The 27,633-nt window shown below is 36.1% G+C and overlaps 1 protein-coding gene and 1 long non-coding RNA gene across 9 annotated transcripts in view; both read left to right on the top strand.

Moving 5' to 3' along the window:
• The first annotated feature begins 272 nt into the window (after nt 1-272).
• Nucleotides 273-26,969, top strand: LOC148955685 (uncharacterized). Its single transcript, XM_089107882.1, has 4 exons — nt 273-343; nt 3,187-3,359; nt 5,093-6,322; nt 26,749-26,969. The coding sequence occupies exons 1-4, from the start codon at nt 273-275 to the stop codon at nt 26,967-26,969; spliced, it is 1,695 nt and encodes a 564-aa protein (XP_088964008.1).
• LOC148955684 (uncharacterized) overlaps nt 8,711-27,633 on the top strand; it is a 47,388-nt gene continuing 28,465 nt past the window's right edge. Inside the window, exon 1 of one of the 8 annotated variants that reach the window (XR_016143738.1) lies at nt 8,711-8,748. This is a non-coding gene — a long non-coding RNA (uncharacterized LOC148955684). Of the gene's footprint in view, nt 8,749-25,506; nt 25,856-27,633 lie in introns of those variants that run through there. The other 7 variants (XR_016143737.1, XR_016143733.1, XR_016143736.1 and 4 more) reach the window with 7 other exon arrangements.

Genomic DNA, 27,633 nt, shown 5'->3' with positions numbered 1-27,633 from the left:
AGTAAAAGTTTGGATAGCTTGCAGTACTTAATTCTCTTCCTTAACGAATCGTTTTGAATCTAAAAAATTATTTACCCAAAGCTCTTAAAGGAACAATCAATTAATGTGGTAGCGTAATTGACTGACGTGTTTTAGTTCTTTCATACTCAAAATTCGGCGTCAACTTGGTTTATTGTTAAATTCGATAAAAAAGAGGAAAAAATGTTCTGTTTTGTGTTGTTATATAAAAACTCTCCATAATGGTTCTCTTCAGATTTCATTAGTCTAATAAGATGATTATCTGCAGTTCCAAGGAGGTTGTTTCCACTGCCCAAGCGTCGTCACCGAGAAAAAAAGGTTTATCGTAAGCTTAGGGCTACTGAGTATTTCTAGTAGAATACACCAGAATGAGGCTCGGGTCTGTTCTACAATAGTTTTTAGTCTAAGTTATCAAAGAAAGTAAATTCTGTTAATTGTACTAATGGAAATGTTTTAATTCTTTTTGCCTCTTTGTTTTCAAACATGTAAGAAACAACTTCTGATGCGGCAGGGAGGATTTTATTTTCGCCAGTAGTATGGTTTTTACTAGCCTTCGCAATCAAATGACTAACTTTGTAAGAATAATTTACAGCACTTTCATTTTGTTCTGCACCAGAAAATCATTTTATTGCTTTTTTTCCTATTTTAAGATCATCTAAAAGAAGTCCAAAGTACTGTAACACTTTATTTTTACACAATTCTCATGTTTGTTTTCAAAATGGTGTTTTAAAAGAAAAGCTTTCATAAATTTGTTAGATAAAATTTCAGAACAAACAACGCATTGTGGATTAGGCTCGTCTGATCTTTCAGTCCAAGCGAAACCTAATTTTAAGCACAACATGTCATATTTTCTTTTTTACATTTAGATTCATTTGCCAGTTTTTCGTTTTTTTTGTTTTTTCCTAGGGCTGCTCATCAATAAAAATGTGTTTAGGACCACTTTCATTTTGTGAAGTTGATGCCCCAGAACTTAGATTCGGATCTTCCTGAGGCCTTTTCGTTAGGAGTCATTTATCCATTCTTATTTTGTATTGGAAAATTTGCCTACGTACCTGAATCAATACACTGACGCACTGTTTGAACAGGATTGAGTGTCTGCAAAATAACACAACACCCCACAAAAATAACACAACACTGTGAGCGACCTTGTAATAACAGGCAATACTACTGCAGCACAGTAACGCAAGAGACTGACCGGCTTACATGGCCACTCTGATGACTGAACTTTAGTGGCGTGTGCACGTCAACTTGCCCATGCTGATACCACTTGAGAGTTGGAAAGGGACAATTCTGAAAACTTTTCCAGTCCTAGAGTTAAAGGGTTGTTTTTTCTTTGTCGGGAAACCACGTAAACTTTTAAATATTTTGCTTACCCCCAAGGGGTACGCGCACCACAGTCTTAGGATCACTGCCATACCATTCCTGGGATTTTGTTGAAACGCCCGTTTGGCAGCCGTTTCGCACAGAATACGTTTTGATTTAGTTCAACACCACCCAACACATTAACTGAAAATCCTCTTCATACCCTTAGGGTCAATAGTAGTAGTCGTAGTAGTAGAAGTAGCAGCAGTAGTAGTAATAATAGGAGCGTGTACAGAGTACCTTTTGGTTGGTTCAACATCCCTATCAACACGCTATGAAACTTTCCACTTAATATTCTAGAATGTTCCTGATAAATCGCTCATATATCCTTTTCGAAACCTGAATGCGCATAGTGTATTTTGATTTAGCTCAACATCCCCTTACAAATTCCCTTAAAATTTCACCTTAATACCCTTAGTCTCAGCAGAAGTAGTATTAGTAGCAGTAGTAATAGCAGTAATGGTCGTAACATGCACATAGTGTCTTTTGATAAGTTAAACATCCCCATCAACCTGCCTTGAAAGTTTCAACTTAATACTCTTAGCTGGTCCTAATATATTGCTTATATGTCATTTTGACAGCCTGCATGCATATAGTATGTTTTTATTTAGTTGAAACTCCAATAAAAAAATTCCCTGAAAGGTTCACTTTAACACCACTAGCCTCAGTACTAAGTAGTGAAGCCATAATATATTCGAACAACAAGATAGGAAATTAACATGGGATTTCAAGCGGCCAGTACCCCAGGAAGACAAAATGTCCCAGAATACAGGTGGTTCTGGAATACAAGCGGTCCCTGTTTCTAGCGGCCCTGCGATGCCATGTTTTCAAATGACGAAATATTGTTTCAGTAAGATTAATAGAGGTGTGGCCAGGATAATAAACAAGTAGCAATCATAGGGAATTCTAAGTGTAGGTCCTAATCCCTCGCACCTGGGTGGTGTGGTCACCTGTTTCCAGCTGGTAGGCTTCTCGGAAATCCAGGTGTTTCACTATTTTTTTTTTTATATGATTAACCGGAATGTGGTTGGTATAATACACAAGTATTAATAATAGGAAATTAACATGGGATTTTAAAGGGTTAGTTAAGTGGAGCTCCTAGTCTCTCGCACCTGTGCAATGTGGTCACCTGTCCTGTTAAAGGAAACACAGTTAGCAAGACTCCCACTCCACACCTCTCTGGACTCTAATGACATCACATGACTTACCCCCTCTTAAACGATGAGGTTTAATATGCTTGATATAATTTTATGTATCTTTGCTTCAGGAGCCCGTGGGGAATCCCTGCTTGTAATTTAAAGACAGTAAATACCTTATGTGAACTCAAGTAATGATTATGCAACCATCACTGTCACGTAAAACCTTTTTTGACTTTTTTTTTCGCACGAGACGTTCAAAACATTTTTTTTTCTTTTAACTTAATGACGGTGCAAATTTTATGTAAGGTCAGCACACTTTTATGTAATGAAGGCGCGCATCACTGTCGCAAAATACCTTTTTTCCATTTTATTTTTCGCCTGAAATGCTCAAAACATTTCTTTTTTTCTTTTTTTAGTTCTTTGACCTCACCAAGACTCAAAAAGTCAATTTTCTTCCAGCGGGAAAGCGCTCCAAGCAACACGACTAAACTCCCATTCCCAACATTCTGTATTAGGGAAATACTTTCAACAAATAACACATTCCCGTGATGTCACAAGACCCATCTCTATCGATTCCATGACACTCCAAGCGTTACCTAGCAAGCGTCATTGTTCTCCCTCAAAAAATAGAAGCCCCAAATAGGAGTCTATTGATTTATTGTTTCAGTATTGGAAAAGATTCCTACAGGAGCCCTGTTTCTAGCGGTCGGCTGGCAAGATTCCTAGGATTCCCAGATGTTTCAATATTCGTGTCAACATCAAAATGGGTGTTTTATACATTATTGGATATTGAAGGCGCTAGCGAAATGGAATCTAGAGTACTTAAAGCAGCAGTGGAAGGTACAAGCAGTTGCCGACTAACCCTAGAATAAGACAAGATATAGAGATTCGTAGTGCTAATGACACTATACTAGCCCTTCTTTGGATATTTCCTATGTAACCCCAGACAAATTTCAAATCAGTTTGAAAAGTCTGCAGTGCGTTAACATGGATAAAAATGTTGAGTTAGAAATATCTTTTTATTGTGACTGTTCTATACGTAAAGGACATTATCATAATTTCAGCCATTCTTATGAGCCAATCTTATGGTCAGTTGAACATCCCCTCATCATGCCCTGTAACTTCCAACTTAATGCACTAAGCCGTTCCTAAGATATTACTGCTGTGCCCTTTAGAAAACCTGTATGCACACAGTGTGTTTTGATTTAGTATAGCTTCCCCCTCAACATTTCCTAAAATTTTCATCTTATTATCCTCAGCCTTAGAAGAAGTCACAATTGAACTAGCAGTGGCAATAGTTGTAGTGGTAGGAGTATTAGTAGTAGTAATAATAATAATAGCGCGCATATATTGCGTATTTGTCAGTTAATCATCCCTCTCATCATTCCTTAAAAGTTTCAACTTAACACTCCGGACACTGAGATAAGTCATTCCTGAGATATCTGATTTTGACTACTTGCATGCACACAGCGCGTTTTGATTTAGTCCAAAACTCCCCTTAACACTCCCTGAAAGCTTCATCCGAATGTCCATGTTCTTTTTTGACACAAAAGGTGAAACATATCCCTCTCTCTCGGTAACAAATACCATATGTAAGCAATGGGTAAATCTAGACCCTGATGCCACGCCGATAAGGGAAGGCCGTTGGTGGCGGGGCCGGTGAGATGTCGGTGGTGGGCCGAGGGCACGATCAATGTTGACTGCAAGCATTAAGGATTTCATCAGTTTTTCTCAAATCCCAGCTTGAATTTACAAAAGATTTGGGCCTATTCATGAGTTATAAACTCCTCATGTCGCTGGCTAAACGCTGGTCTTCTTCGTTAATCAACAAGAGAAGTAGAAATCTGGTAGAAAAGAAATGGTTCTGGCATTTCAGAGCCCTTGTGTAATAATTCAAATAATAGAAAATAGATTCGCCATGGAATTCAATAAGATCCAAGGAATCTAATTAAAAGGGATCACACACAAAAGCCAAACTAGGCCAGTAGCCTATGAAAAATCCAAAAATACTCAAGACAATGAACAAGTCTTAATGAGGGCCCAGGGTCTATCAAAATATTTCTATGGTTTCCCAGGGAATTTGATATGATTTTCTTCCGTCTCCACTTTAAAATGAAAAAAATAATTAGCTTTTTGGCATCTCTGCATTCAATTAAAAAAAAATGAGATATTATCATTTAAAAATGATAGCTCCCTATCCCCCTTATAGGCAATAACATACAACTTTTTTATAAATCATATTTTTGGGGTCACTTCCGTTTCAATCTTCTCCCCAACCTTGTACAATGTCTATAGCTAAATTTTCTAAATAGAAAGTTTTTTGTTTGGAGGGGGGGGGGTCAAAATTTTCAGAAAGAAGATTGTATTTTCTTTAATTTATCAGGCGTTCAATAACTCTGCATTAAACATTAAGAAAATGTATCTAAAAACAGCAAAAGAAAGCAAAATTTTATAAACTTACGACACAGCTGTCACAACGATCTGTTGACTATCAATTTCAAAATACAACTGGACTTGTATAGTATATGCGTTCCGTTTAACTTAAAAATGAAATTCTTAACTGCGAATTGTAGTGTACGCCCCAACGAATGATGCCTGTGATCGAACCAAAGATGACTTTTATCGTGCGTTATCGAATGTTGTTGCAAAAACGCATCGTCATGATATTGTGACTGTGTGTGGGGACTTTGATGCTAAAGTTGGAGGTGATGCTTCTTATGCCCCAACTATCCTCGGTAAAAATGGACTGGGGGAAATTAATGACAATGGTGTGCGACTAATCGATTTTTGCGCTACTCATGAACTTATCGTCGGCGCCACATGGTTTCCACATAAACAGATTCACAAGTATACCTGGAAATCGCCTGATGGTGTAACACGAAATGAAATAGACCATATCCTAATTAAGAGGCGCAGGCGACGATGTTTAGAGGATGTTAGAACCTTCCGAGGTGCCGACTGTTATTCCGATCACCAACTTGCTGTTGCCAAGTTCAAGCTGAAATTAAAATCTGTGACAAAGCCCCAGCTGCCAGTGAAAACCTTCAATTTGAGGAAATTGCAGGACCCAAACGTATTGAAAAAGTATACTACAGCTTTGTCAAACAAGTTTTCCCTTCTAAGGGACGAAGTGTCGCTTGATAGTCAGTGGGAAAAAATTGCAGAAACCGTGAAAGAGGTTGCACAAGAAGTTGTGGGCTACAACAGGAAGAAGAAAGAGCAGTGGATATCGGAAAGTAGTTGGGATATTATTGATCAAAGGTCACAACTCAAAATCCTCGTAGATAAGTATGACCATAGCACGACTTGTTCTAGAGAATATGTAGACAACCTGAAAGCGCAGTACATGCGTCTCCATAAGCAAGTCAAAGCAGCAACCAGGGATGATAAGAGGATGTACCTCGAAACTATGGCCGAACAGGCTGAGGCAGCCGCTAGACGGGGAGATAGCCGTACTGTGTATGCCATAACGAAGCAGTTGGCGGGTATTTCAAAGGCTTCGTCGACCCAAGTTGACAGCAAAGATGGCATTTTATTAAACCAGACTGATGACATAGTCCGACGCAGGAAAGAGCATTTTAGCGAGGTACTAAATCAGATGCCTCCCACAACTACTTTAAACATCCCTGAAGAACCACTCGTCAATCTCGGACTATATTCCGGACCTCTCTTACTGATTGAAGTCACGGAGTTCCTAAAGATTTTGAAAAATGGACAGGCTGCTCGTAATGATGGCATACCACCAGACTTACTGAAGTACGATAGAAGCACCCTAGCCAAACCCATATTTGAACTTCTTTCCCGTGTGTGGGATGAAGAAAAAGTCCCTAGTGAATGGTCGAAGGCAGTAATTGTAAAACTCTTCAAAAAGGGACAAAAGACTAAGTGTGATAATTGGAGAGGTATTGCTTTACATTCTGTTGGCAGCAAAGTCCTGTGCCAAAAAATTCTGAACAGGATTCAAAGTAAAGTGGAGAAAGTTATGAGAGATGAGCAGCACGGATTCCGCCAGAATAGATCATGTTGTGACCTGATAATTAGCCTGAGAGTCCTGCTGGATGAATCCAATGAATGGCAAGTTCAGCTACTTATAGTATTTATAGATTTTCTCAAAGCCTTCGACTCGATACATCGCAGAACCATGTTGAAGACTCTAGTGCATTATGGAATTCCGACCAAAATTGTAAGTATAATTAAAGCGCTATACCATGATATCATATGCGCAGTACAGACAGAGGGTGGCCTAATGGAGTGGTTTTCTGTTCAGTCAGGTGTAAGGCAGGGCTGCATTCTATCACCATTACTGTTTGCCATAGTGATAGATTTTGTTCTCCGTGGATACAGTTTTAGTGGCGGTCTACAATTAAATCCACTGAGAGAACTCAATGATGGTGATTTTGCTGACGATGTTGCGCTTATTACCCACGACCCAGAAGATATGCAACGCAACATTAATGAACTCGGTCGTATGGCAAATGCTGTCGGACTCTCCATAAATGCTAACAAGGCCAAATCAATGTCGAATGCAGTCATACCTGACTTAGCCGAAGGACTTTTGGTTAACAACGAGGAAATTGAGGAAGTGAGAGAGTTCAAGTATCTCGGCAGCATTCTTACGCAAGATGCCAATTCCGAAAGAGAAATTCTGTGCCGAATAACATTGGCTGGGTCTGCTTTCAGCTACCTTAGAAATGTTTGGAGAAATAAAAAATATTCCCAGAAGTTAAAGCTTAAAATTTATAATAGCAATGTGGTCTCTGTCCTTATCTACGGCTACGAAACTTGGAGCATCACTGCTCAACTAGAACAACGACTCCAGGCATTCGACAATAATTGCCTAAGGTCTATCGTAAATATACGTTGGACAGAAAGAATACGAAATAATAAAATCTATTGTATGACAAATCATACCCTCTTCCTTGATCTTATTAGAAAGCGGCGATGGATTTATTGGGGGCATATGGTTCGAATGGGGGAAGGAAGGCTGCCGCAAGATGAATGGTGTTGGACACCCCCCCCCCCGGTCGCCGCAAATCAGGGAGACCGAAAATGACCCATGGCAGGTCGCGAATGAAGAAGGCGAAGCGGTCGAGGTCCTCGTTGGAGGATCTATGGTTGAAGGCTCAGGACAGGTCGTCGTGGCGAAACACTGTTGCTGCCTTATGCACCCCCAGGCGTAGGAGGACCTAAGTAAGTAAGTAAGTAACTGCGAATGATGTAAGAACTTTATTGCAATTGGGAAACTGTATTAGAAATGGTTTAATCTCATCAAATAGTTTGTGGTAACAAACTGCAAGTGGGGAGCGACCCGGCTCAATAGCAACCGAAACTCTAGAAAACGAATACCTATTTTGATACCAGTAGTTACATAAAAACAATCAGGATCTTATGGTGATTCAAAATATATAAATTTCATCAAGTTAAGCGTTACCCATCAAAAGTTGAGCTTTTTGGCATCTCTGCATTCAATTAAAAAAAAATGAGATATTATCATTTAAAAATGATAGCTCCCTATCCCCCTTATAGGCAATAACATACAACTTTTTTATAAATCATATTTTTGGGGTCACTTCCGTTTCAATCTTCTCCCCAACCTTGTACAATGTCTATAGACAGAGCCTGAGATTTTTTGCCTTATTTTCCAAAAAGCGAGAAACACCCCCTAAACGTCATATAATCTTAATGAAAATTACACCATCAGGTTCAGCGTATCAGGTAACACTATGTGTTATTGTATTTGTTATTGGGAAGTATAGAGCAGTAGAGGGGGATGCCAGCCCGGCCATCACAAGACCACAAGAATATTTCTGCTACCAGTACAAGATCGAGGGGTTTGAATACCATCAGTACAAGATCACAGGGGTTTGAATACTACCAGTACAAGATCACAGCCAATCAGAGGGCTAGAATACTGCCAGTACAAGATCACTTGCCTATTTGTAGGCTAATCAGAGGGCTAAAATACGACCAGTAAAAGACCACAAACTCATTGAACCCGACCTGGTGTTACTTCAGACAAAATTTCTGTGAACTGTTAGCTTTAAGTTTACGTAATTTCTTTGTCGTAATAAAAGTACGGTATTATCTGTTATGACAAAATTTCACCTCTTGACCATTCATTATAATGTCTGTGCTTCAAACCTGAGATAATAGTTTGTTTGAGACCATTGATGAACAAACACCAGATAAAATGGATGATATTGATTTTATTGCTATTCAAATTTGTAACGTAAGTTTTCATTTATAATTATTAATTGTGATATTATAATTATTAATTAATAATATATTATAATTATTATAATTATAATTCATTATTATAATAATATAATTATTAATTATTATTATTATTAATTGCATGGTAAATTTTTACCAAATCATATTATTGACTTACGAACAAAGTGGATATACAACTCGATGTCATTTTATGCTCCTTTCGAATACAATAATAATTTTTTGTCGGAAGGGAATTTTAGCCCCCCCCCCTCTCCTATATATAACAATTCAGGGTATATATTTTTACATTAGGGGGGTGGGGTTGCATGTAACCCAGCTAGCTATTAGTAGAGTAGTAACTTATACTTTGCGTACCGCCATAGCAATCTTTATGTTAGCTTATACTTTGCGTACCGCCATAGCAATCTTTATGTTATTTGCGTACGCCTCTACACCTATTCAAAGAGATTCAGAACTCCCTCACATGGCCTTATAGCAAGGACTGGTTTGGTGGGTATAATCTGGTTTGGTGGGTATAGTCTGGTTTGGTGGGTATAGTCTGGTTTAGTTTTTCAAAGAGTGAGTATTTGACATTTTTGCAAAAAGGGATAAGGAATTCGCAAATTGGACACTATGAAGGATAGTAATTAATGTTTTGAATAATAGGAGTGTGAATGATTAGTGATTGGATTGTATGAAGGTGGAGAAAAAAAAAGGATTAAACTTATTAGCAGCTAAGTTAACACCGAATGGTCTGTTAACTCTTTTAATTTGTTATAAATTTGAAACAATATCAGTCTATTAAAATGGCTAATGACGATAGAATGACATTGTGAGTTGACCTAGCTTTACCTCTCCGATGTGTCAATTTTGGAGGGAAAATAAAAAATACTCAGAATCGAAAATAAATGGGATCTGCCTCAAGGGGAAGGCTCAGAGGCCCCTCGTTCCTCCATTTCTGAGGGCAGGAAAGGGGGGGTAAATTGGGAAGGGAAAACAAAAAAGGATCGCATGATAAGATAAAGAGAGTGGACCTCCACGGCAAGGCTCAGAGACTCCTCCGGCGACCATATGTGAGGGAAGAAAAGGAGTCAGTTTCGGAGGGAAAACCAAAAATAATAAAAATTGTAAAAATAGGGGAGCTGCCTCAAGAGAAAAGCTCAGAGGCCCTTGGTTCCCCCATTTCTGAGGGCCGGGGGGGGGGGGTTGGTCAATTTTGGAGGGAAAACCAAAAATACTCAGAATCGAAAATAAATGGGATCTGCCTCAACGGCACTGCGCAGAGGCTCCTCCTTCCTCCATTTCTGAGAGCAGGGGAGAGGTTAATTTTTGAGGTAAAAACAAAAGGACTCAGAATCGAAAATAAATGGGATCTGCCTCAAGGGGAAGGCTCAGAGGCCCTTCGTTCCCCCATTTCTGAGGGCAGGGGGGGTAAATTTTTGAGGGAAAACAAAAAATACTCAGAATCGTCAATAAATGGGATCTGCCTCAAGGGGAAGGCTCAGAGGCCCTTCGTTCCCCCATTTCTGAGGGCAGGGGGGGTTCATTTTGGAGGGAAAACCAAAAATACTCAGAACCGAAAATAAATGGGATCTGCCTCACGGGGAAGGCTCAGTGGCCCGTCGTTCCACCATTTCTGAGGGCAGGGGAGGGGGGTCAATTTTGGAGGGAAAACCAAAAATACTCAGAATTGAAAATAAATGCGATCCGCCTCAAGGGGAAGTCTCAGAAGCCCTTCGTTCCCCCATTTCTGAGGGCAGGGGAGGGGGGGTCAATTTGGGACGGAAAACCAAAAATAATTCTTGACTTGGTGTCAATTAAAAACGAAATTTTTATGTTAAATAATTATTTCTCACATCTGTTAAAATAGCTTGACGAGGCTTTAGAGAATCTGTTGACTCAGTCCGTGTGGTTTTTCTTTACATAGTGCCCATTAAAAACGAATATTGTGTGTTAAAAAATTAGTTCTTGTATCTTTTAAAAGATCTTTAAGGGGTTTGAGAGAATCGGTTGGCTGATTCCGTATGGTTTTTCTTTACTTGGTGCCCATTAAAAACGAAATTTTTGTGTTAAATAAGTAGTTCTTGTATCTTTTAAAAGAGCTTTACGGGGTTTGAGAGACTCTGTTGCGTGATTCCGTGTGGTTTAATCTTTACTTGGTGCCCATTAAAAACAAAATTTTTGTGTTAAATAAGTAGTTCTTGTATCTTTTAAAAGAGCTTTACGGGGTTTGAGAGACTCTGTTGCCTGATACCGAGTGGTTTTTATTTACTTGTTGCCCATTAAAAACGAAATTTTTGTGTTAAATAAGTAGTTATTGTATCTTTTAAAAGAGCTTTACGGAGTTTAAGAGACTCGGTTGCATTGCATTTTCCATAATGTTCTTACAAGAAACTAGAGTTTACGGCCGAAAGTCCTTATTACCTCAGATTTTATAGAAATGGTTTTATTTTTCGATCTGAAAATAGACTAAAGTTTCAGATTTGAACCAGAGAATTGTATTTTCCTTAATTTTCTTACATCTTTGGAAATCATTAACGATAACAAACATGTTTTCGACCAGATGGGTTTTTTAAAACACATTCAGCATGGCGTGCGCTATTTTTTTTTATCATGAACCCTTTAGAGACCAATTTGATAGCGGGTGTTTACAACTAAGGGGGAAACTGGCCCGACCAAAGAGTATTTATATTCTTGTCATTTTTCGTTCCCAAAATTTTTCACAGCGTGTTCTTACAACTACGGGGAAACTGGCCCGACCAAAGCTTATTTATATTATTGTCACTTTTAGTTCCCCCAATTTTTCAAAGTGGGTGTTTACAACTAAAAGTACTGGCCGAAGTAGGTATTAGTGAAGTTATAGTGGAGCGCGAGTTGCTAGTGAAAAACCCGTGTGGATGAGTTGAAATAAAAATTTTAATGAGAAATGACTAGAAAGTGGTTTGAGGAAGATGAGTTGATTGGCAAAAGGAGGTATTAGCGAAGTTATAGTGGAGGGCGATTTGCTAGCGAAAAACCCATGTGGATGAGTTGAAATAAATTTTTTTAACAAGAAATGACTGAAAAGTGTTTAATTTGCAGAAGGATGTATTAGCGAAGTTATAGTGGAGAGCGAGTTGCTAGCGTAAAACCCGTGTGAATGAGTTGAAATAAAAAAAAATTAACAATAAATGACTGAAAAGGGTTTTGGGGGAGATGGGTTGATTGGCAGAAGGATGTATTAGCGTAGTTATAGTGGAGGGCGAGATGCTAGCGAAAAACCCGTATGGATGAGTTGAAATAAAAAAATTTAACAAGAAATGGCTGAAAAGTGTTTTGGGGGAGATGGGTTGATTGGCAGAAGGATGTATTAGCGAAGTTATAGTGGAGGGCAAGTTGCTAGCGTAAAATCTAAGCTTAATAAGAGTGGCGCGCCACTCTAAGTGAACCTAGATCAACCCAACTTTTTGGATATCTCTCTCACTATGACTCTGTTTGTGTGTCGTCTCTGCGCGTGTGTCGTCTCTATGTGTGTGTCGTCTCTGTGGGTGTGTCGTCTCTGTTTTTATGTCTTCTCTGTATGTTTGTCGTCTCTGTGTGTGTGTCGTCTCTTTGTGTGTTTTGTATCGGTGTGTGTGTGTCATTTCTTTGTGTGTGCTGTCTCTGTGTGCGTGTCGTCTCTGTGTGTGTGTGTGTGTGTCGTCTCTCTCTCTATGTGTCTCGTCTCTGTGTGTTTGTCATCTCTGTGCGTGTGTCGTCTCTATGTGTAAGTCATCACTTTGGGTTGGTCGTCTCTATGTGTGTGTGTCGTCTCTCTGTGTGTGTGTGTTGTCTCTGTGTTTATGTGTGTGTGTGTCTCGTCTCTGTGTGGGTGTTGTCTCTCTGTGTGTGTGTGTGTGTATGTTGTCTCTGTGTGTGTGTCGTCTCTCTGCGTGTTTCGTCTCTGTGTGTGTGTGTGTCTTCTCTGTGTGTGTGTCGTCCCTGTGTGTGTGTCTTCTCTGTGCATGTATCTTCTCTCTGTGTGTTGTCGTATCTGTGTGTGTGTAGTCTCTGTGCGTGTTTCATCTCTATGTGTGTGTATTCTTTGTGGGTGTGTCGTCTTTGTGTTTTTGTTGTCTCTGTGCTTGTTGTCTTTGTGTGTGTGTCCTCTCTGTGCGTGTATCGTCTCTATTTGTGTTTCATTTCTGTGTGTGTGTGTGTGTCCTCTCTTTGTGTGTGTGTGTGTGTGTCGTCTCTATGTGTGCTTTGTCATTTCTATGTGCGTGTGTGTCTCTTCTCTCTGTGTGTGTGTCATCACTCTGTGTGTGTCGTCTATGTGAAAGTGTGTGTGTGTGTGTCGTCTCTGTGAGTGTGTCTTCTCTGTGTGTGTAGCAGTGTTATCCTTAAAGAATGAGTCTATAACCTGTACCTGTACTAAAGCTGAATTAGGACCCTATTTGCTACTATTATGCCTAAAGTTCTTGTGTTTCTACCAACGTTTCATCGGTCCAGCTAGATTTTTTCTTACGTTTTATCTTTTATTTTATTCTTTTAATTCATGGTAATTTCCTGTTAAGCATAGACCTGCCAGGATACGTTTCTTATCTTAATAAAAAGTGGTGTTTTTAAACTTCTGTAATTGCGTCTTAATATTTTTACTAGATTTTAAGTTGACTTAATTAGAAAGCGTCACCACAATACTTCCTATTTTAAGAAGATTTGTCCCAGCTCTCAATATTTCATTTTTAAAACAACTTAATTTTGTACCTAGTTACATGCTGTCATCTTTTGGGTCATTCTGTGCATATACCCTCAATAGGTTTCCTTAGGGTTATCGCTATGGTCAAATATATGCCATGTCCTTTTTTGTCCAAGGATATCAATTTTGAAATTTATCCTTGTTTCTCTTTTTCTCTGTCTCTAAGACTGTAAAATTCTCTTTTCACCCTCATTCTAATATGCATCTTCTGTTTTAGCTTGACCCCTAGTAGCTTAAGCATTAAATTAGTGGTTCTGCTTAAATTAGATTTAAATGCATATTCTAAACGTCTATTAATCATTTGAGATTAAATTTAATTCCCTTTAATAATCTAATTTATCTCGGTGATATGGTTGATTTACTGTTTATTTTTCAGGGTTAGAAATGCCTTGGATAAGTTATACATAAGAATTTTGGTTTTAAATTTTTACATATTTTTCAAGCACAAGGAATTTTTACATACTTTGAATAATATACAGCCAATTAGGCTACGTAGCAGATTTTCTAGGCCTAATATAAGTTCTGATTTTATCTCACTTTATGAAGAACTTGTAGTAAAGTCTTTAATACTGCATACAGTTTCCAAAATATTAGTTGACCAGTTATGGTTTGGTGTCTGATAGTGTGAGCTGTTGGTATCAGGATGCAATTGATCTTGGTTTGAAATTTGCTACTTTCCAAAAATTAGTCATAAATGACTGAGAAATGGATCCGAAAGGATGTCACAAAAAGTGATTTCCAAAAAAACTAAGTCTCTATCTAAAATAAATATTCACGTTAGAATACATATAAGCATAAAGTGTTACATATATAGTAAAAGAAATATTCAATTTTTTAAAGGTTAATTATTTTAATTACTTTTCTCTCTTTTTACTCTAAACATAATATGCCGCTTAAATAGAAACATAATGTTTCTTGCTGGTGATTTGTTTCATCATCCTTTTCAAACTTAATACTACACGGATTATTTCATAATGAAAATATTTATACGTTGACTCAAAGTCAAACATTTATATATAATTTTAAATCACTAGTTAAAGCTCAAAGTAAATTAAAACATAGCATATACACAAGCATTGTGTAATAAACCTACCCAAGCATTGTTAAGTAACAAAACCTCGATACAACATTTATCAAAAAATACATTTGGTTAAAGTTTTAAAGGTTGTTTTAAAACACTATATAGTAATTTAACTATACACAAAGCATTTTTCTCAAAGTAGATTTCTCACAAAGCAACATTAAAATGTGGTATAACTCTTTTTTTCAATTAGTAAAACACTCAAATTACTAACTTATTTACAATGAAAAGTATTATTGCTGATATAGCCAAAAAAAATTTGCTCCATTGTTTATCATAAATTTCTCTTTTACTTTAATATTTATGAACTCATAGTGCCAATCGAATTGTCTGCGATTGTAGATAACGCTTTTTTTGCAAGAATTAGTTTCTTTGAGATCGATTATGGTTTTGAGCAGACAGGGGTTTCTACATTCTTCCCTCCGAAGGTTTCATATTTCTTATAATACCAATATTTAAAAACATATATAATCAATCCTATAATCACGAAAGCAGTTTTGAAATATTCCCAAGTTGAGTCTAATAAGCCTTTATAATAAGTGGTTCTTTCTATTTCTGTCTAGGTAAGTCTTTTTTTTCCGGAGAGCAATTTATTGTTCACTTCTTAGTAACACGAGTTTGCAAATATACTTACAGTTCTATGCGTTATTATACGCTAAAAAAACTCATGCTACGTCTATGTGCTACGTACAACGCGTGCTCAAGGGTTGTCAAAAACCCGAGACCAGTTTTTTTTCTGCATAATACTAGGTTTAACTGTAATAATTCACATATTCAAGGGTTATCCTTTTCTAGAAAAATATATATATATATCATTTTTTTTTTCTATTATATTCAACAATAGCTAAATTTGTAGCTTTAGAATCAGTTTTGAAAATCTTGAGATGCATTTTTCTGACTTTTTACCTTCTTGTTGTGCCCTCACCTCAATAATATCTATTTGATGCTTGGTCACCATAGATAAGTGTCTGGTAGGTTGAACAGCACTTTTGCTTGTGATTCTGTTGAAGATAATAGGTTTATTAAGAACATATAAACACAACAATCTATTATGTATAGCTACACTCTTTATTTGTAGCTACAATCTTCTCATAGGCTCTTCCCTTTAGTAAAAAGGTGGTTCTTTCCCAAGGAATATATCCTTATCTCCATATTTCTTCATTTTTTTACGTGTGGTAGTTTTTTTTAAGACATATAAGCAAACATAACTGTTTTTGCTTTAAACTCCATACTTTAAGCGGTCCTGCCTTAAATTTTGACTTCAACTTGTGTCCTTTTTTCATCCAATTTCTTTTACTTCACTTCTGTTTGGCTATACTTTTAACTCTAACCCTTTTTTTTATTTTTTTTTTGATTATATACTTCAATGAAGCCTAAGGGTTTTTTTTCAAGTCTTTTTCAGCTTTTTCAGTACTATAGTCCTTTTCTAAGCCTATATTTATAAGTTTCCTGTTTTATTCATTAGATTTTTAGAGAAAATGTTCCTTATGTTTCCTTTATGTTCCCAACGCTCCTCCATGTTTTAAGGGATGGAGAGTTGTCTATTATCACAACCTGTATTTTTTTTTGGTTTTCTGTCCAAAACTGTTAATTTAGTCTTTTAAAAACACTGGATATTCCAGTTGATTTTTAGAGAACTTTTAGTTAGGTTTTTGCGCGACATAATTGCCTTAATCGGGACAGGATTTACTTCAATTCAACAGCATTAGGAATGGTCAAATGAAAGCTACATTTTTGTATAAGCACATATAAAGACAATACATGTCACGAACAGTTTGCACACATACGGCAATTAATGTGCATCCTTATCGTATAATACTGTATTAAATTAGCAGCTTGTTTACTTATTAAAGGCCTTTCCAGTTTAAAAGTTTTTATTTTAAATAATAATTTGTCCTATTGAAATGCAATTCTGGCGATGATCTGGTTTTGAATGTTTTTTAAGCTATAATATTTATAACTATAATTTTGATCTTAATTAATACGTCTATAAAATTCTAAAATATTTGGGAAATTTAATGAAGGATCTAATCTCTTTAAAGCGAGAATATTCTTATAATAACGACTAATTGGATCAAAATGAGAAGCCTTCTGTTCATTTTGAATTGTTCGTTTCCGTGTCAATGTGGTAGTTTATAGTTTTGTGCTTAAATAAGTGAGTTTTTTTCCACACTTAGTTCCCGACTTGTGAGTATGGCTGAGGGAATTTGGGTTAGAGTTTAATTTAATCTCTGCCCTGTTCGCAGCTGTCTTGATCTGTTGGTGAAATTCTCCGTTTTGTGTCAACTTCTGTCTTTGTATTAATGAAGTTATTTTTGGATACTTTTATTTATTTAAGGATATAACGATTTTTCATCCTTTTTTGTAAGTTTTATCATAGCTTTTTTCCACTTATTTTTCCTATTTTGTCTGTTCGACTAAACTGTACTGATTTATAATTAGACTAGACTTGAGAATGGTTCTTCATTGAGTAACCGTAAGAGCGGACAAGAATTATCAATATTAGCTATCCCAAAACGATGCATTGTCTTCTCTGTTTGTCCTACTGTGGGCTTATATGCTATGTAAACAAGCATAGCTGTTTTCATACACTGGTAGCTTTACATTTGTATGGCTCAAAAGCAGCCATGGTTTAACATTCAAATTTGAACTTTTTTCTGACTCATTTCGCGCAGCTAGTTCAGAATTTAAACTTTTTCTAACACCATTATTCAAATGAAGATCCTCTGTGTAGGGAAAGGAGGCCGTTTTAAGACCTATCCCCGTGCCTCCTTTTTCTGTGATTGTAGGTTTCTCCAACAAAATTTCTTGCCTTATGCAGACTTGCCATCACAGCTGGGTAACAATTCTTTTTTTTTGCTTCCTTCGGTGACTTTTCCTAAACTTCCACATTAATTTTCTTACTTATAAGGTGACTTTTCTCTTTTCTTCCATCCCTTTCCTCAAGTACTTTAATTATATATTATGTATCTTTATCTTTCCTTTGCTTGTGATGTTACACAACTAACCTAGTATTCGGGTTAGCTTTAACAAAGGTAATTTCAATGCTTACTACGTCGTAAAATGCCATATTTTTGAAGCGTCTCTACTCCTAAAAACACTCGGAAATGGCAGCTTCTAACCTGTAATTGTTCGGACCGCAATTTATGTGTTTCCTTATCTAAATTGTAGCAGTGTTATCCTTAAACAATAATTCTATAGCCTGTACTTGTAGCAAAGCTGAATTAGGACCCTATTTAATACTATTATGCCTAAAATTCTTCTGTTTTTACCAACTTTTCATTGATCCAGCTAGATTTTTTTTTATTTACGTATTATCTTTTATTTTATTCTTTTAATTCGCGATACAAATACATTGTTATTTAGTGATATACGGCCCTACTACATTGCATTTATTACTTACTCTAGAAAAATTTGATGATTATACGTTTACTTCTAATATTTATAATAAGATTACAGCTAGCTTATACATTTAGTCGACTTAATGTAAACTCTTGCTGCCTTTCTTATTAATATTTATTCCTGTCAAATTTTTTATTTTCTTAAGAACCCCCCCCCCTAAATTATTTATTTTCAATATACATATTGAAAGAATTGCCTTTTAATGCTGATTCTAAATATGTATATTTCAATTAGTTTCACTACACCCATTAGAAGTTACGAGACAATAATTAATTTATGTTATTAAACGTAATTTTGACGTTATTAACTTACCGATTAAAGGAAGAAAAAAATATAGATATCTCTTTAGAGGCTCTTTACTCGTTTTCTTGTTCCTAGGTTATCATTATTTTATTCAAATACTAATCACCTGGGGGGAGCACTAGTTCTCCCTTTTTCTGTTTCTTGATCTAAATTTTGGATTCCAAATTTTTTTTTCTCTTCTTTATAATATTGAGAAGTTTTTCCGTGGTCTCTATAATGTGGTTTACAAGGTTCCAAATTCGAGCGTGGTTTTGTTGCTTCGTCTGATGTCTTTAGCGTCCGTTACTCATGACGTTTGGCCTTTTTCATTAGGGATGTAGCTACTTGTGCTGCTGAAAAAGGAATCTGGTTTCTTTACTTTTCTCCATAATCTATCTCTTAAGGAGGTTTTTCTAAACGATGGCCCAAGTTTAGTTATATTTGTTTCTGTAGAAGAATTATCGCTTTAACATTCTGTTAGCTTACGTCTGGTAGATGGCGTTTAATCCAAAAGCCTTTTTTGTGATAAGACTGTAGGGGAGTCTAGCGTATGAAAATCAGATAATTCTTTGCTTTCTTCCAATTCTTTTTCCTCTTTGGATTTAACCTCTGGTTTATTATGTCTTAAACCAGTAGGTTGTGTTTGAGGCTCTTCTCTATCGCTTTCATTAATAGCATCCGATGAGCATTCAATTTTTCCCTTCTTCTCTTATTTGTTGTGGATATTTTGTAGCCAAGACTGGGCTAAATATTCCTTCTACTTTTCCCAACTCTTGTGGTCGTTAAATAGGTAAAAGAATTCATTTGGCCTTCTGATATATACTTGTTCTATTGTTTTATCTGTGTTTATGCTTGAGGGAGTGGGCCTTGATTTCCAAAGTTTTGAGAAAAATCCTTTTTTCATCTTATTAAGATGCAAAATATCGTCCTTTCCGTTACACTGATATTTAAGGACGCAGGTCAGGGTATTTGGTTGAAATTTTTCGATTCTATAAGGCCTTTTCCGTCCCATTTCGGTGTTAACTTTTTTGTCCCTTCTATATTGTTTTGTATGCATAGACCAAGTCTCCTAAACAACAATTTGTCTTATTTTTGCTTTTTCTGTCATATTTTTCTTTTTGTTCGGTTTTAGTATCTTCCAAATTGTCTTTAATCTGTTCCATAGCTTTTTTTATTCGCATAACCATTTCTTGTCTATATTGTTCCAGGTAGTAACACGTTATATCACTTTGTATTTCATTCAAACAATTTTTGGGTTCTCTTAGATGCTGTACAAAAGTGGTGTGTCTTAAAAAGAACGTGAACAAGCTGTATTAACTGCAAAAACTAAGCATGATATGTGGCCGTTCCAATTGTCATTTTACTCCCTTGCTCGTATCCCCAGCAAGTAAGCTAATTCCCTATGTTTGCGTTCAACTTTTACATTAGCTGACGCCATGTAAGAGGAGGTAAACCAACGCTTTATGTCCAAATATTCCGAAATTTCTTCTAATAATTTGGCTCTAAAACATGGCCCATTGTCACTAAGTAAATTTATAGGGAAAAATCCCTTGTTCCAAAAATAGCCGGTTGACTAAAACTTTCACAATGGTTTTTGCTTTTTCGTCTTTAATTGGGAAAGCGTATAAATATGAGTTGAAATGGTCAACTATGGTTAGCAAACCCCTGTTTCCTTTCCTAGAAACTGGTAAACTTCCTCCTGACCTTCAAATGTTTATAGACATTAATTATTCTACCCCTGAAGGGGTGGGGTATTGACCCAATTCGGCCCTAGGGGTCTTTGGTGGCGACTTTTGTTTGGCACACTCTGTGCAGCTTTGTATAAAAGTTTTTACTTTTGAGTAAATTTTTGGAAAATAAAATTTCCTTTAATCCTTCCAATAGTTTTCACTTCTATCATGTGACAGCCACTAGTTGCGTGTGCCATCTGTAAAATTTCTCCTTCCAGCGATTTTGGAATTACTGGAGTAATTTTTAAGTCATTTTTTCTATATTCTTGTGGTGCTCTGTAATATCTTATCAAAAGATTTTTATTTTCATCTAGATCAAAATTATCTAAGTCCTTCAAAAAATGTTTGAAGTGTTCCGGCAGTTCTGTTCCTTTTGATAAAAAGGATTTCATGGCTGAACAAAAATCATCTTTATCTCGATGACTTAAAATACTTCCATTAGATAGTATTTCCATCCTTTGAAGTTTGTGTTGGAGGGCTGTTGGCAAATTTCCTTCCGTCTCTGGATTTACTGACAAATATCCTGGTAAATTGTTTGTACGGTCCTTTATATATATTGGGGTATATGAATATGCTTGCAGGCGTAGTATCCATCGTGTCAACCGCGCTGAAGTATTTTGCATCATATGTAACCAAATTAATGATTTTAGGTCTACGCGTAAAATGAATTTTTTTTTCCAAGCAAAAATTGGTGAAAATATTCTGTAAAAACTACAACTGCTAGGCATTCTCTTTCAACCGTTGAATATTTTCTTTCCACCTCTGTCAGTGACCTGCTGGCGAATTGTACTATTGATTCTACTCCTTCCGAATTTATGTTTAATAATATAACCCCAATTCCATACCCCGAAGCATCTGTTTGTAAACAGAGGCCTTGTGACAAATCTGGTAGTTTAAGTATTGGCGCCTGTAATAATTGCCTTTTTATTTCATTCAGCGCTTGTATTGCGTCCGATGGTTATTCAAATTTGCCTGATTTTTTCAAAAGGTTTGTCAAACGTTATGCTATTGTCGCATAATTTTTAATATATCGTCAGAAATAACTGAAAAAACCACAAACTGATCTGCAGTGTTTTTGATCTTTTGGTGGCTGTAATTTTTCTATGACCGTAAATTTTTCTGAATTTGGCGAACTAGTTCCTTGGTTTATCAGATGTTCAAGAAAAAATAGTTTTGGTACTACTATTTTTATCTTTTCTGGTTTTAATTTTAAGTCGACTTTTTCAAATTTTTACAGTATTTTTTTAAGTCGACTAAATGGACTTCCAGGTTTTCAGTAAACAAAGTTACATCATTTAAGTAAGCCAATGTATCTTTTTTTCTTTCAGGTTCTTTATCTTTTAGCACCAGATTTATTACCAGATTTATTTACGACCTAAAAAGTTTGGACTAAATGATAAGCCAAAAGGCACACGTTTAAGTGTAGACGTTCTTCCATCATCTATGATTACTGTTGCCTTGTGCTTTGTTTCTGGATCTAAGGCTATTTGCCAATATCCTGCTATTAAGTCAAAACTAAAGTAGTATTTTGTGCCTCCCATCGAATCTAATATCGTATCAATTCGTGATAATTTCATAACATCTTTCACCGTGACTGCATTTAGCGCTCTAAAATCTGTGCATAATCTCCAGGTATTATCTTTTTTTCTGACAATTACTATTGGAAAACACCAATCGCTAACACTCTTTAATTATACCCTGTTCTACCATTTCCTTTATTTGGTCGTCCAGCCATGGTTTTAAATGATAAGGTGTTTTATACGGTGATTTTTTAATTGGAGGGCCCTGTGTTGGTATTTTGTGCCTGAATAAGTGAGTTAATCCGTAATCTGCTTTATGTCTTGCTAATGTCCATCTCAAATCCCAAAGAATATTTCCCACCCGGGTTTTTTTGTTTTCCGGTCAATGATTTAAATCAAATTGTTGCAAAAAGTCAGTTTTTGTCATTCCATACCTTTGTTGTGGCTGTAGTTTCGACGATGTTTGTTTGTGGCTAGTGAAATTTGCGCTTAATTCTGGGCTGCTTAGAGATTTTATTTCTGAATTTGAAATCTTTTCCACCAATCCAAGCCCTATTTGGTTCAGCTTTACTTTGTTATTACTTATATTTGATAATTTCAAATATATGATACCATTTTCAATTTTAATAACTGGATTTTCCACCAAAATCGTGGGTTATTCAAAGAGGGCGTATCCCCCTATCATGGCATCCATTGTTTTAACCTTTCCTTCTTTTTTATTTAATGTCGCCAGCACTTGACCTGTTCTTCCCCCTTCTGTTGTGATTTTCCCGTGTATTTTTAAGTTATAATTAAAATCATCACTCTCTTCATCTGTTGTTACGCAAATTTGCCTATCAATTTCGTTTGGCTGGCTTATGGTTATTGTATCAGTTAGGGGTTCCCATACGATCCAATATTTCCTTATAGCGTCTACTCCTAGAATACAAGGAAATGGTAGCTGCTTACATATTATCACCGTTACTGTTATTTCTTTATCCCCTGTGCTAAATTTCTAATGGACATTCCCCCAAAATTGTCAGCTTTTGACCTGTTACTGATGTAAGGGTATTCTGGCATCTGCTTACGTGATTTTTGACACTAAGAGGAAACCTCTTGAAAACTTTCTCTCAAATTAATGATTTAGACGCCCCCGTATCCAGTAAACATAGTAAATTTGGGAAACACTTAATTTTAAAACAACGCAAAATCGGTAGACTATTATTTTTGCATTTGTATCAAAACACTCTAAACTATAAAGGGGTCTTTGTAAGGATTCAGCTCTGTCGACCCTTACAGGCTGGTTTCTCCGTTTAAATGCCCACTGTTTGACCAAAAGTTTGGGGGTTATCTCAGTTTTCTTCAACGTTGCTATTTTGACCCTGGGTGTTGTTAAACGTTTGCTTTCTAGGCCTAAATTCAGGAATATAATCGGTGTTTGCCAAGTAATATTTGTCCCCTGCCTTCTTATATCTCTCCCCCCCCCCCCCTGCGTTCTGAACTGGTGTCTTGGCTGGTACGTCTGGCCTTCTTTGCATATTCTATGCCAGTAATTTGCCGCATAGTGATTTGGTCTGCTACAATAATAGCAATTAAACTTTCTCTTAAATTGTTTGTTTGTTTCTTTGTTACTTCTAAATATTCTTGATCTGTCATTGTTGGTTCTCCAATTCCCTGTCTTTGGTGGGGATGGGTGCCCATATTTTCTATAGTTATTAGGTGCTAATATCACAAGGTCGTGGAATCTTTCAGCTATTTCCCTAGACGGTGACCTTCTGCCTCCGTCGCGCCTTTTTGGTTCACGATTTGGCCCCTCAAAGCTCACCCTTTTCTGTCTCCTTTCATATTTTACACTTTCTTGGGCTCCTGTGTTATTTATTGACATCTGATCCAACTTTTTCATTGCCTCGTCAATTTTTATCTCGGTTTCTACTAAGATAATAGCCTGCTCTAGATTTTCAGGTTTCCGTGATAATATTAATCTTAATAGCTTTTTTGGTATCCCTTGCGTAAAAGTATGTAATTTTACTTTCTGTACTGTCTCTTCATTTCCGCCCTTCTCTAACTGTAAACATACAGATCGACAAATTTTGTCTACACATTCCCTAGTACTAGTTGAGGCTTTGAATGTAACTACATCTGTTCTTAGTCTCTCGGACACACTTGTTTCTAAGATCCTTGTTTTAAAAGATTCAATTTGAGTGCTAGTGTCCATGGGTTCTTTTTCCTTAATCGTCTCAAAGTATTTAAGCGTGCTTCCCTTTAATCTAGCAGTGACCAATAGCTCTTTGACCTTATCGTCAAATGACTGAGTAAGTTCGTCGAAAAAACAAGGTGTGCTAGAGAGTGACTTACCTTGGTTGAGTCCTAAAACCATACAAATTTTAGATAATTTTAGTCGTGAGTTAAATGAGAACCCTTCCCCCACAGATTTAAGGAATATAACCCTATTTCAACTGAATTTAATTGAAGAACAAAATAAATTCGCTTGCACTGATTTACATAGTCCTAACACACTAGAGGCTCTGTTAAGTAAACTGGGAGATTTCACTCCATACACCAGCCCTATTGTTGAACAAAGTGGGGGAGTGGGAGTAGGTAGAGATCAATCCGTTCTAATTTATAAAGAAAATAGACACTTATTTTCAAAGTGTATAAATCACCCTAATTTTTAAAAAAAGTCAAAAATTGAATTATTAGCTACTATATTTTTAAATCATTTAAAACATAAGCATTAAAACAAAAAAACACACTTACTGTAGTAGTAGCAAAAGCAATAGCAATCACACTATGTGTGTGCGTGTAGTGGCATTTGGTTAGTTCACTGTGCCACTAACCACTCTATATATATCCTAAAAGATTCAGTTCAATAGCCACCCAATATGTATTACTGATATATCATATTTACAATCTAAAGAGGATTTATAGGTTCTGATTTTGTTCAACATTTCCTAAAAATCTCATCTTAATACTCTTTATCTGTTTTGGAAAAATTCGGGATCTTACTTGGTTTGGAAGGGATAGTGTAACCCCTTCATGCCGTCTCCTGAAAATAGCTTAATTTTCAAAGTGTATAAACCACCCTATTTTTTCTAAAGTCGAAAATTGGATTAATAGCAACCTATATTTTCTAATCATTTAAAGCATAAGCATTAAAATAAATTAAAAACAAAAAACACACTTACGGTAGCAGAAGCACAAGCAGTAGTAATAATACTATCTGTATGCGTATAGTGACATTTGGTTAGTTCAATTTTCCCCCCTAACCATTATATATATATCCTGAAGGTTTCAATTAAATAGCCACCTCATACCAAAAAGGGAGAATTTACCGTTGTTGACTGCTAGTCTATTTACAAGAAATATCGGTAAATTTAAAACTTACATTATTTGTTTTTTAAAAGTTATTCTCCCTCCAACGAAGATAACTATTCTGTTCATGTACTATCGGTTATTTGATCTAAAACCGAAATAAGTTGAAATGGAGTTTCTTTTGCAGACGTTAACCATTATTAGATGCATTAAAGAAATTATGTTTCTAAATAAAGAATTAAGTAGGGATACATTTTATTGTTAGTTTAGGCTAGGCTATACAGCCCCTATTATAAAGCCTTGGAAATGTTATAAACTCTAGAAATATAGGCATGAAAGCAAGTTCTCACTATATAGACCTATAATTAGATAGAAAAATCTCTATAACATACAGTTTATAGGCCTAAAATTTATACCAAACGACATATTCAAAAGCTAGCCTAGTAGAAAATATTTTAATGTCTTCAGAGAAAAATGCTAGGTGGGTTACATTTAACATACGCTTTATATATACGCTTACATTTAACAAACCCACCCCCATAATGTGCAAATATATACCCTGAATTGGTATATATAGGGGGGGGAGAGGGTAAAATTCATTTCCAACGAAAAATCCTTACTTATTTGGAAAGAGCATAAAAAAAGGCATCGAGTAGTATATCCACTTTATTCGTAAGTCAATAATATGATTTGGTAAAAATTTACCATACAAATTTCACAATTAATTTTTATAAATAAAAACTTACGTTATAAAGTTGCATAGCAATGTCATCAATATCATCTATTCTATCTGATGTTTGTTCATCAATGCTCTCAAACGAACAGTTATCTCAGGTTTGAAGCACAGACAATATAAAGAATGTTCAAGAGGTGAAATTGTGTCATAACAGATAATACGGTACTTTGATTACGACAAAGAAATTACGTAAAATTCAATGTAATAGTTCACAGAAATCTAGTCGGCAGTAACACCAGGTCGGATTCAATGAGCATGTGGTCTTGTACCGGTCGTATTTTAGCCCTCTGTATGGCCTAGAAATAGGCACGTGATCTTGTACCGGCAGTATTCTAGCCCTCTGATTGGATGTGATCTTGTACTGGTAGTATTCAAACCCCTGTGATCTTGTAATGATTGTATTCAAACCCCTTGATCTTGTACTGGTAGTAGAAATAGGCTTGTGGTCTTTTACTGGCTGGGTTGGCACAACCCTCTACACTAGAATTCGTAAATTATAATAAAAAATAGAATAAGTGAAAAAACGATTTTTAGGGATAAGGTTGCGGTGACTCTAAAGCATAAATTAAACAAAAATAAGTTTTCAGCTAAAACTAAGGAGCAACATTTAAACTCAAAACTAACAGAAATTATTACGCATATGATAACTTGCTCAATACCTTTCTCTTCACGCTAAAGATTTTAGCACTTTTTAAAAAGCTGCCTATTCCAATTAAACAGCCCTTGTGTTTCAGAAGTCATTCTTAAAAAGTTGGAACAAGCCCTCAAACTGTATCGTCCTTTTCCATTTTTTTCTCGGTGAAGAAGAATGGAAGGGCCGTAAGAAATATCCCGAATAAGAAAAGACTCAGGTCGTGTCAGACGAAAATAACGAGTTTTAGATCTTACTATATTATTATGATATTAGAAACTTATGATTCAAAATTAAATATCGAAAGGTTCTCTAATGAAAATTGGTTTTGCAGCTTCTTCATTCGTCAGTGATGGTTGTTTACTCATGAGAAGAAAACATAAAATAACATAACTTAAGGCCCTTGGTTTCAGTGGAATTTTTGGTATGTTATTTTTAGTTCTTGCACGGTTTTGATGCATCAACTAAAGACGACAATTTTGATATAATCCCATAGCTGAGATTCAATTCTATCCATCTGCAGAAGTGTATTTTTGAATCTTCGTGTGTATAGTTTTTTAGATTGAAGATACTTTGAAAATTGCTCGAAAAACGTTTAAATAACACAAACTTTCCTTTTTTTCAAGCAAGTCCTGATCCTTCTCTAAGAACAAGTCTAGGTAATTTCATCATTCTGGCATATCGAATGGATAGATCTAAAACTACTGGAACCGGTGATGGAAGTATATGGTCCTTTCAGCAAAAATTACAGCTGCCGGCTTGTTTCACAAGTAGCTATTTTGGAGGGAACCCATACTTTGAAGACTCGAAATGTTCAATGGAGATTAGCTGCAATATTAAAGCTTAAGCAAAGGGTATTAAGTTGAAACTCTTCAAGAAATGTTGAGGTGCAATTTGAACCAAATGAAAACACATTAAGTACATCCAAGTTGTCGAAAAAGCAAACCTACAATACCTCAGGGGCGACTAAAGGTATTAATTTTAAACTCTTGGTGCGTACTGAGGGGGATGTTGAACTAAATGAAAAGACACTCTGTGTGTCCATGTTGCCAAAATAGTGAATCTGCAATGTCAAACGAATGACGAAGAGCATTTTGTTGAAACCTTAAAGGCATATTGAACTAAATCAGAACACTATGTACATTCAAGTTGTCGAAAGGGCAATTCTGCAGTATCCCAGGAATGGCTAAGGGTATTGAGTTGAGTTTTCTTGGAACTTTTGAGGGAGATATTGAACTAAATCAAAACAGTGTAAATGCATCGAACTAGCTTATTAGTCTTTTCTTTATTATTTTTCTCCTTATTGTCTCTCCTTTCTTTACAAGACAATTGGAAAAGATCATGCCTGTAAACAGGAATTATTTCAAATCTCAGGTAAATAATAGGATGATGTTACCTTTAAGCATTATTAGTGATATTGAATTTATTTATATTAATGCCCAAAAATGAAGGATCGTTATTCCCATTATCAATCAATTAAGACAGGCCCCTACAGAAATTAAGACGATCTT

Source organism: Artemia sp. Qi Xiang Cuo, chromosome 2, assembly GCF_049724085.1.
Source record: "Artemia sp. Qi Xiang Cuo chromosome 2, ASM4972408v1, whole genome shotgun sequence".
Lineage (NCBI taxonomy): Eukaryota > Metazoa > Arthropoda > Branchiopoda > Anostraca > Artemiidae > Artemia > Artemia sp. Qi Xiang Cuo.
The sequence above is the reverse complement of the archived record's forward strand: the minus strand, read 5'-3'. Positions and strand labels throughout refer to the sequence as shown.